The sequence below is a fragment of the Eutrigla gurnardus genome (genome assembly GCF_963514095.1).
Source record: "Eutrigla gurnardus genome assembly, chromosome: 2".
NCBI classification, from domain to species: domain Eukaryota; kingdom Metazoa; phylum Chordata; class Actinopteri; order Perciformes; family Triglidae; genus Eutrigla; species Eutrigla gurnardus.
The window spans coordinates 471225-481623 of NC_139916.1; the positions used below are offsets into that span (position 1 = coordinate 471225).

A 10399-nucleotide genomic window follows, 5' to 3' on the forward strand; every position below is an offset into this window, starting at 1 on the left:
CCGGGGCCCCCGAAGGCTCCACAATGCCTGTGTGGAAATTTGAAACGACAAGGGCCCGAAGGCTCCTGCATTTTTACCTAATATATATATATATATTTGCCTAAATAAGAAGAGGGCTGAGCTGTTTTCTGATGAGTCGTCTGTCCCTCGAGGGCGACTCATGGAGAGGTGGGGGCTCACATTGATTCTCCTGTTAACCAACAGACTGTCTGGACTGTCTGTTGTCTTTTGGTTGTGTTGTGACCTTTGACCCAGACCTGCTTGGTTCACAAAGACCCATGGGATGGGCAGTATGGCGTCTGACCCTGAAAACAAAGCAGGGCTGCACATTCCGCAGGCAAGGTCAAGGGAGTGTTGCCTTTTATCGCTCCGCCAGTTGGTGACTCTTTAGTCTCGTCTCTTTGTAAAGTGGGAGCGACCTGTGACCTTTCATTTGGGTAACTCCTTCTCACCGTATGAGCGACCACATAACCTGGAACCTTTCATTACCGTCGACTTTCCCTTTATCACTTTGGATTCTTTGTTTTCTCTTTCTTTGCTGTCTGTCTTCCTCCGCGGGGATCCAAGTCTTTGACTTAAAACTTTCATTATCACATCACTCTCTCTTCCTCTCCTCTTTCTAAATCTGTCTCTCCTCCTTTCATCATTTTCAAATGAGCTTTCTAACTAATGTCTATTTCTCTCTTTCCTCTGTGGCATCTAATCAATCAATTCCTGCTCTTCTAACCGATCCCCTTTCTGTTCCTTTCCCACCATGGGGGGTGGCGACTGCAGATAGAACAGCTGACACTAGAAGGAATAGATATGATGGATATAGATGATATAGTGTATTATGGCTTTACTGCTGGCTGATCAGTGATCAGTCAGATTTGCAGAATAACAGAATTTGGCATCCCTCCTCAGAATGTGATGCATCATTTGAAAATGAGGGAACTATAAAACAAAGGAAGTTAGCTTCATGCTTTAACTCCCAAACTCATAAATTAAAACAAAAATTGCGTAATCTTGAAATAATCTGGCGCTCCACCAAACTGGAAGAATCCCGCCTAGTCTGGCAAGACGGTCTTAAAACGTATAAGAAGGCTCTCTTTAAAGCTGTAGTCTACGATTTTTCACTTGAGCCAAACTTTAGCCAATAGTAGCCATCCGGTCCGCATGGCTACTATTGGCTAAATGTTCCGATCCAATCCTCGCTCACTCTCCTACTCACGTCTCGTCCCGACTCACTTCCACATTTCAAACTACGAGCGGACAACACGCTTGTTGCCCTGAGCAGTTCAGGTATGGAGCAGGGCTCTCACGTGAGTTCAGAGTGAGATTCTGGCTGAGGCTGCGGCGTCAGCGGGGAGGGGGGGCAGTTTGGGATCGTACTGCAGTCGGGGTGAGAAGGAAATCCGACCGGCACCCGCTGCATTTACACCCATAATGTTTCATCATTCGTGGCCGTAATAAACACTATTACTGCTTGGTACATGTTGTGGAAGTCCCGGACACACCGGGAAACTAAACGGCGTCCTGCTGAGTTCATAGCGGAGGGAATGTTCCCATTCATTGTCTATTTAAGAAGCCGTGCATGCCGTCGCGGAGCGGCGAGTTTCCAGAGACGGCTCCGCCCGCAAACTCTCGGAAATCTTTCAAACTGAGCGTTGTCGGTCTAAAATAAAGACAGATTCAGCAACTTTATAGCTTATTTCTCGCCTAAAATGTTTTCAGTGTCATGATCCGCGTCTGTCGTTTTTGTCCCGTCTTCTGTGTTGTCTCGTCTTTTATTTTGAAGTAACCTTGTTCCCTCTCGTTTCAGGCATGTTTACTTCCTGCCCCTCTGTTTCCGTCGTCTGTGATGTCCCGCCCTCTTCCTGATTGTGTCACCTGTTCCCATTACCTCGTGTGTGTATATTCTCTCTGTGTCCCAATTCAGGGTCTGCAGCCTTCGGAGGCTGCATTCGAAGGCCGCTTACGTCACAGAGCTGCGCGAAGGCTGTCCCAATTCGTCTAAATTCAAAGGCTCCTCCAAATGCGGCCGACAAATGCGTCCTCCTTTCCCCCGTATTCGGAGGATGCACCGCTACTATCCTTCGCGGCCTCCAATATCCCAAGATGCTTTGCGCGCCGCTGTTCAACCAACAATGGCGGCGAAAGACGACAGCAGCACCAGCACCGGCAGCAGTGCCGAATACACATTTAAATGTAAGTAACAGGTTTTTGCTTAACGTCGGACGTTCAAGGGGCCTTAAAACACATTTGAGTGTTAAAATGCGTGAAGTTAATAATGCTAATACGTGTAGCCACCGGAATGTAGGGCCAGCTACGTGATGTAGCTTAAGGCTGTTGATACGAGGAGTTACAAGCTCCGATGGTAACTTATATGTTATTGTAACCATGGAGCTGTTAAGTTAATTTGTTCTCGTTGTAAGTTGTGTAGGCTACAGTTCGCTCCTCTCGCAGCTCAACATATAACGTTAACGATGGGTTGTGAGCCCCGCTGTATTTCTAGGCTGTAAAACGGTAAACGTTTGGATTGAATACAGAGCTAACCTTAGGAGCATTATTACTGTTAATATCGTTATTATATCGTACAATCATTTTGCATGTTGACATAACAGGAAATGTGCTTTACATGTCGTTTTGTTGTAGAGAGCAGACGGAGGATTTGATCAAACTCCGGGTCCGGGATGAGAACGACCACCTGTTGAGGCCAAGAACCCAGGGCCACCGACAGCAGCAAGAACGAGGAAAACAGATGAATGCTGGATTTGATCAGGGAGGACATGAAGTTACAGAGGGAGAGCGAGGAAAGGAGAGAAAGAGAGAGGATGGAGAGACCTTTTAGTTTATTGGAGAGAATGGTTGAGACGGCATTGAATTTTTTGGGGGGTGGTGGATGTTTTTCTGTTTAAACTTAAGATTAAGTTCTGTGTTGATTTGTAATTTAAATTGTTAATTAAAAATATTGTATTGTTCCATTTTCTTTTCCAAATATTGTATATAGTTAAATTAAAATCTTATAACCTTGTAACATTATCTGTTCCATTTCTTATTTACAACTAAAGTCAACTTTTGAACTGCTTTTCAGTGACAAGAAAATAATTTATTTTTTGTGTAATTAACAAATATTTACAAAGTTACATAACTATTGACAAGTGGGTGTTCTTAACATGTAGAACTATTTACAAAAGATCAGCAGAAATAACTATTTACAGAGAACATATATACAGTATCGACTGAGCAGGAGTCCCTGGTGGTGCTGCTGGACTGGATGGGATGCTAAGGACCCTGGACTCTTCTGGCTCTGAGTGGGACATCATCTGGAAGGTGGGGGGTGTGGGATGCATGTCTCGATCGTCCATCATCGGGGTTTGCAGGGCTGATGCAATCGACGGATGCCATGTCACTAAAATGTTTAAAAGAGAGGCAAGAATAAAATATTGAATGAAGTCGGGGTTATTTACAGGGTTCGTACACATTTTACTATTCAATTCAATCACTTTATAAGCCAAGCATTTAAACTAAAATTCAAGCTCTTTTCAGACCTTGAAAAACAGCATTAAAATTATAGCATTTTCAAAGATTTTACATTTTAAGCACCTGTACGAACCCTGTATTAAGTCTTATGGTTAAATGACATTATCCATGTCTTAATATGGCTCATCACTTAGCGGTATCATGACGTTGCGACGTCGCGACGCAATCAGGAAATGCTCCGTAGGTTAGACCGTCCCATTTACCAACGGTTGAACCAGCCTTCGGAGGAGTCTCCGAAGGTGTTGCCTCCGTAGACCGCGAAGGCTGGGTCCTCCGAAGGCTGCAGACCCTGAATTGGGACACAGCTAATGTCAGCGTCTCCCCTTGTCCTGTGCCAGTTCGTTATGTCTCGTCATTTCAACCAGCGTTCTTGTTCCCTTGAAACCTTGTTCACGACTCCTGCTGACGGTTTGTTTCGTTGTTACTTTGTTTATAGATCCGTTTTGCTTGTTTGCTACTTTGTTAGGTCAGCCTTGTTTAGTTCCTCCCTCATGCTCGTTTTTTAACTTAGCGCTTTGATTTGGTACTTTGTATTTAGCTTTTTCTTCCTGTAAAATTGTTTAGACTTTGTTCCCCCTTTGCTTGTACATATAGTGATAGCCAGATTAGGCCAGTGTTTTTCAGGGTTTTTTTTCCTCCCTCCCTTTTGGAGGCGCTTTATGTTCTTCCCATACGTTTGTAGCTTCTGCTCCCCTTTGTTTTCTGAAATAATAATAAATAAATAGAGAGAAAAATGGGGATGTCAAAAATATTGCGCCCCTTGATGGGATGGTCAATAAAATGTGAGTTCTTGCTTTCAAAACACACCTAATTAACCAATCAGCTTTCAAACCACACATGTACAGTCAATTCACTTCCTAACAACACCTGAACATCCAATCAGCATAAAAGGTATCCAAGGAACAGGGCACTTGAACACATAGAGAGGGACCACTTTACTCACCATGCCAAAGACAAAGGAAATGAGTCTTGAGCTCAGAAAGAAGATGGTGGATGCTCATGATAAAGGGCAAGGCCATACTGCAATTTCCAAGTGTTTCACAGTGTCTAGAACCGCTGTATATTACATCATTGCCAAGTACAAGGAGACAAATTCTGTGAGAAACAAACCTGGGCGTGGTCATAAGCGCACTCTTGAGAGGAAAATTGTCAGAGAGGTCATCAAGAATCCCTGGACAACTGCCAAGATGATTGTTGCTGACCTGGCCTCTTCTGGAGTTGATGTTTCAAGGAAGACAGTTGCGAGGGCTCTCCATCGTGGTGGGCTTCAGGGCCATTGCCCAAGAAGAACCCCTTTACTTAAAGCACACAAAGCCAGACTGAGGTTCTCCATTTGAAAGGTAAAGATGAGTTTTGGAAATCTTTGCTTTGGTCTGATGAGACTAAACTGGAATTGTTTGGGCATATGGATGTTGCTTATGTTTGGCGAAGAAAGGGAGAGGCCTTCAACACAGTCCCACAGTTAAACATGGTGGTGGGAGCATCATGCTGTGGGGCTGTTTTTCAGCCTCAGGCACAGGGAGCCTTGTTCGGGTGCATGGTATCATGAAAAAAGAAAATGATGTTGACATTTTGAGGGATAATATGCAGAAGTCTCGTAGTCTATCCTTAGGTTGTCGCTGGGTCTTCCAACAAGACAATGACCCAAAGCACACATGAAAATTGGTCCAACAGTTTTTTAAGTAAACCAAAACCAAGGTCCTGGGGAGGCCAGCACAGAGCCCAGACCTCAATCCTATTGAGAATCTGCTCAAAGTGAATGTCCATGTTCGGAAACCACGCAATTTGGACCAGCTGGAACAATTTGAAATGGAAGAATTGGCCAAAATCCAACAGGACCTGTACCAACCTAGTAGAGAACTACTCTAAGAGGTTGTTTTCAGTTGTGGCTGAGAAAGGGTACACTATTGACTATTAATGGCCAGGGGGCTAATAATTTTGGATGTTTCATTTTTTTCCTTTTTTGTTTCAACTCATTGTATTAATAAAATATCTTAATCAAACTTGACAACTTTTGTCTTTGTAGTGTTTTTGGTTCTAAAATAACAAACACGTGTTGTTAATGGAGAAAATCAAGAAATCAAGAGTTTTGTCTAATTATATAAGGGGGGCTAATAATTTAGACCTCGACCTGTATTTAGAGTGCTTTTCTCCAATCAAACTTAACTAACATCAAAGATCTCTTCATCTAAACCAACAACCTGTCTCCTAGACCCGATACCAACTAGGCTATTCAAAGAAGTCTTACCCTTAGTTAGCGCGTCGCTATTAGATATGATCAATATGTCTTTATTAACAGGCTATGTGCCACAGTCATTTAAAGTAGCTGTAATTAAAGCTCTTCTTGAGACTCTAGATCCAGGGGTTTTATCAAACTACAGACCAATATCAAATCTTCCTTTTCTCTCTAAGATCCTTGAGAAAGTAGTCGCCAATCAGCTGTGTGACTTTCTCAACAATAACAGTCTACTTGAGGACTTCCAGTCAGGATTTAGAGTACATCATAGTACAGAGACAGCTCTGGTGAAAATTACAAATGACCTTCTTATTGCTTCTGACAAAGGACTGGTTTCTGTACTTGTCCTGCTAGATCTTAGTGCTGCGTTCTACACCATTAACCATGAGATTCTAGACTGGAAAAATTAATTGGCATCAAAGGAACCGCATTAAGCTGGTTTAAGTCCTATTTATCCAATCGATCTCAGTTTGTGCATGTCAATGAAAAATCCATATTCTAGTGAAGTTCATATTCTCTTTATTTACAAGTACAGTAAAATACATTTCAACAAACATATTCTTTACATGTCATGATATCTATGTACATCCGGACAGTAATGAGCATTGGAATCCACAAATGTTATTATACATTAATTTACATATATACATCAAAACTTTGGAAGTCTGGTTCACGTGTGACTTATTTCACCACAAACATGTTTCACATCATAGATGACGACTGAATCATCAAACCAGATCAGCAATCAATTACTAAACATTAGTCAGATATTTACTGTTACTGTTCCTCTGTTCAGGTCATTATAATATTTCATGGCCAGCAGCACTTTGAAAATGATCTTAGCACAATCTCTATGAATGCAGGACAGTATTTCTCCTTGAGTAATGGTGACTAAGTTGCTATGAATGAACAAGGACTCTAAGTCTCTGCATCCAACTAGCAGCTGGCAGATAAACATTGATTGCAATCAAAGATTTCATTTTCATAATGTCCAATAAAATAATAATAATAATGCATCTGGTACACAAAACCTTTGGTGGATTATTGTGAGGAATAAAAAAGTAATCTAGTGAGGGATCTTCTCCATCATGGGAGCTTCACTGGCTGTTCCCCCGGCAGTATCTCAAAGTCCATCGACGGTCACTGCCAAAGAGAAACGAGAGCATTTTAGAGCATTTACTACCTGCAGGTTCCATTGTTATCAGGAATAACTGGTGAAACCGTTGGCCGTCACTGGGATGTGGAGGTATGTCCGTGAGAAACTGTTCCAAATGAACTTACCGAATGGTATAATCAATGGAGCTTGTCACTCCTGTGAGGTAATGGTCGCTGGCGACCGTCCAGCTGAAGTATTCCTTAAAGTAGTTGATGTTTGTTTCTGTCTGGCAGTTGGATGTGGTAAAACCAGGAGCACTACAGCAGTAAAACTTCCATCTGGAATACAAGAACAACATACTTTAGCTATCAAATTGTTTAATATAGAATACAACTGCATGATTCACTGTTCAGGTTTTTTCTGACAATTAATAATTGTCTGATTTCTTTTGTAATAAAGTCAAAAAGAGAAGACTCACTTCCTGTCGTTGAAGATGCTGCTGTAATCACTGTAGACTCCTGCAATCACTTCATTGTCTCCACAGTTGTAGTTCATTTCTCCCCAATAGCTACTCACAAAAGCCGACCACCTGCATGTTCTGGTTAGCTTGAAAGCCTTGCATGAAACCGACCAGAGTCGATCTTTGTGTTCCCCACTGAAGAGACTAGTGTGGGGAAAGAACAGCATATTAGAAAGGCTACTATGCTAGGAAACAAGTACAGATATGTAGAAATAGATGTGAATGTGATTCTGTTTAAGTCTAGGCTTGCATTTAGCCCAAATGAAGGTATCGACATTGAAAGAGACTCAGCTAAACATCACATGCTCACGGAACATAAATGTGACGTTTGCTAAATAGAATGTAAAACTGTTAACAAAGAACTGTTTGTTCTGCCCACCTTGTGATGCCAGATACAGCTTGGCCAGGAGGACAGCTGTGACTAAAAGCGTTGGTCAACTTATTGTCCCACTGGTCGTATTGATGGAGGTACGCCTCTGTAAGAAAAAGGTGAGTTTACTGTGTGAGTTACAGGTAAAGGTGTAAAGCAGAAAAGGTCTTACACACTGGAAAAGCTTCATTTCACCAGCATGGTGGAGACTTAAGGAAGAAAACCAAATACTATGCAAACTTCTCCATTTTACTGCTTTATTTGTATACTTACTGCAGACGTAAAGCTTGTTGATCTTCAGGATGTCTTTTTCTGACATGCCTTCCCTCTGACCTATTTGTACTGAGGGATCGAGGGGAGTGATGGTGTCTCCTGTATTCTTTGAGAAGTCCCTCGATGCATAATGCATCACAGATGCGTAGTCGTACTCAACATTTTGGTTGTTTGTGTCCAATCGATCAAAGTTTCTTTCTTGTCCCTGCTGGATGTTTTCATAGTTGATCCTGACGTGAGCGTCCCTGTCACCTCTACTTTGCTCGTGATAGAAGCCGAGTGCGTGAAGCAGCTCATGCTGAATGACGCCATGTTGAATGCATCCTGCACCCAGAGATAACTGTTGAGATCTTCCAGTTCGCCCAACCTGGGACAAACATCCTTGTTCCTTCACAATGTTGATGTAGTCACTCTGGCTTGTACGAGGAACAAACCGGATGCAGCTGCTCAAATGGAAGCCGTCCATTGCACTTTGAATGGCGGTCCTGTCAGAGCTGCTAAAGGAATCACTCATTATAAACGGCACATCAACCGTCTGACTTAACTTTGGCCATCTGCACTCAGCACACTTTAATGCGTTCCTTCCATTTGGAATAAAAATATCTCCTTCGATTATAACGTCTGTTGGTAGTTGTTGGTTTGCTGAGAGGATTTGTGAATTGATTGTCTGGGAAACTAAAAGGAAATTGAAAAGATTTAGTCAAGTTAAATTGATCTGACAAACAATGTGAATTGTTGGACTAAAGAAATGCACTAAAATACAATGAAATCAATTACCTTGAGTTGTTCCTTTGCAGTAATTGAAAGTCCAGCGATGATCTCTGTCAATAAAACAACATTGTCATTATGTGATGTCATTAGAAGGCTGAGATCTTCTTTACTAAGGTCCTCAACACAAGCCCGACTCGACTAGCAGCAGTACACAATATAACAGTTAGGAATGCTTACTTTAATGTATCAACAGTGTGCAACGTTAATAACTGTTGGAAGCAGAAATATAAAGTATGACTTCCCGGCGTCACTATATTTACCCATTGTTAGGATTCTTGTGGTGGGTCTGAACTCCTGTTAGGAAGTGGCCTTCAGGGACCTGCCAGAGGAAGTCTTCCTCCCAGTAGTTGAGCGATGTAGTTTGCCGACATTCAAATGTGAACAAGTTTGGAGCAGAGCAGCAGAGTAATTTCCAACTGAAACCAGATCAAGCAAACCATTATACATTTTTAATTTACTATACAACAGTATTCACATTTGAATGCATGCTTTCAACAAACTACCGACCTTCTGTCTCCATGTGCGTTGTTGTAACTGCTGTAGACGCCAGCAACCACATGATTGGCCGGGCAGTTGTAGCTGAGTTCTTTCTCATTTAAGTCCTGGGGTCTGGACCAGGAGCAGTCTGAGGTAGTGCCCAAAGCCTTGCACTCAATCTTCCATTGGCGGTCTTGGTCAATGGCACTGTAGGAGCTTTGACATAAATCCCAATGGTTTAATAGAAGGATCAGAAGTACATTGTAAAGAGTGGATGTTTCTCATGAATCAATGGTTTCAACTTCATGTTGAACGTACCTATTAATCCGAGACACCACGTGTTTATTTGGACAAGTATGACGCAAAATGCCTCTCAAAGTGTTGTCATAGTCCTGTGCTCTGAGTCCAGCTGCAAACAACATTAATGATCAACATCATACAAACACAGTTCATCTGTAAGCCACACCAACAACTGCTGAACCAGAAGTGCTGATGCTGCTTGCAAGATTGACTTTTGATTTTCAGTCTCATCTTTACAAAATCATCTCCCTTCCGTCAGCACATCATGCTCCCATCATTTAGTGTCCATTACAAATAAGAGGTCGATGTTCTTACCTATCAGAAGGACGGAAACCACGATGAAGGTCCACATTGTGTGTGATGTGTCGGTGTCTAACCTGTGAGGAGACTGCCTTCACTGACTGCAAGTGCTGCAATTTATACGCTTGTGACAAGGAAATAGTGACGTCTTCATCCGTATGTGTTTTGGCACATGTTTGCATGAACACGTGTATTTGCTTCCTCATAATTACTTGTTATGACTGAAATAATAATTCCAACACCTTTCCAAGGTGTTTGGCTGTAACTACTGAGTGATGTCTACACCACAACTATTTAGTGTCATTCTGGGCGTGACTGACATTCATTGGCAAGTGTTTAAACCACTAACCTGTTCTGGAAAAAAGCCCTGTGCTACTTTTGAGTGACCTATTATCCTCTGATTACTCTGACAGCTTTAAAGGATTTATATGAGAGTTTAAAAAGATTTGACCCAAATATAAGCTCATCAAAAATGTCTGTTTTGTTTTAATAGTAAATCAAGTTTTGTTAACATTGAACAGTTCACCAATCCAG

At 42.0% G+C, this 10399-nt stretch overlaps 1 protein-coding gene across 1 annotated transcript; it reads right to left on the reverse strand.

Annotated features, from left to right (window-relative positions):
- Positions 1–6260: 6260 nt before the first annotated feature.
- On the reverse strand, positions 6261–9979 carry LOC311023173 (astacin-like metalloendopeptidase). Its single transcript, XM_084024864.1, has 10 exons — positions 9881–9979; positions 9584–9674; positions 9296–9481; positions 9049–9204; positions 8795–8838; positions 8018–8692; positions 7754–7850; positions 7333–7518; positions 7040–7192; positions 6261–6901 (listed from the first exon to the last, which is right to left on the reverse strand). The coding sequence occupies exons 1-10, from the start codon at positions 9915–9917 to the stop codon at positions 6856–6858; spliced, it is 1671 nt and encodes a 556-aa protein (XP_083880990.1). The 5' UTR covers positions 9918–9979; the 3' UTR covers positions 6261–6855.
- Positions 9980–10399: the final 420 nt, after the last annotated feature.

Coding starts and splice junctions, on each gene's coding strand:
- LOC311023173 (XM_084024864.1), bottom strand. CDS start 9,917: ATGTGGACCTTCATCGTGGTTTCCGTCCTTCTGATAG. Junction 7,193..7,332: donor AGCATCTTCAACGACAGGAA/GTGAGTCTTCTC, acceptor CTTGTATTCCAG/ATGGAAGTTTTACTGCTGTA. Junction 6,902..7,039: donor TCCATTGATTATACCATTCG/GTAAGTTCATTT, acceptor TCTCTTTGGCAG/TGACCGTCGATGGACTTTGA.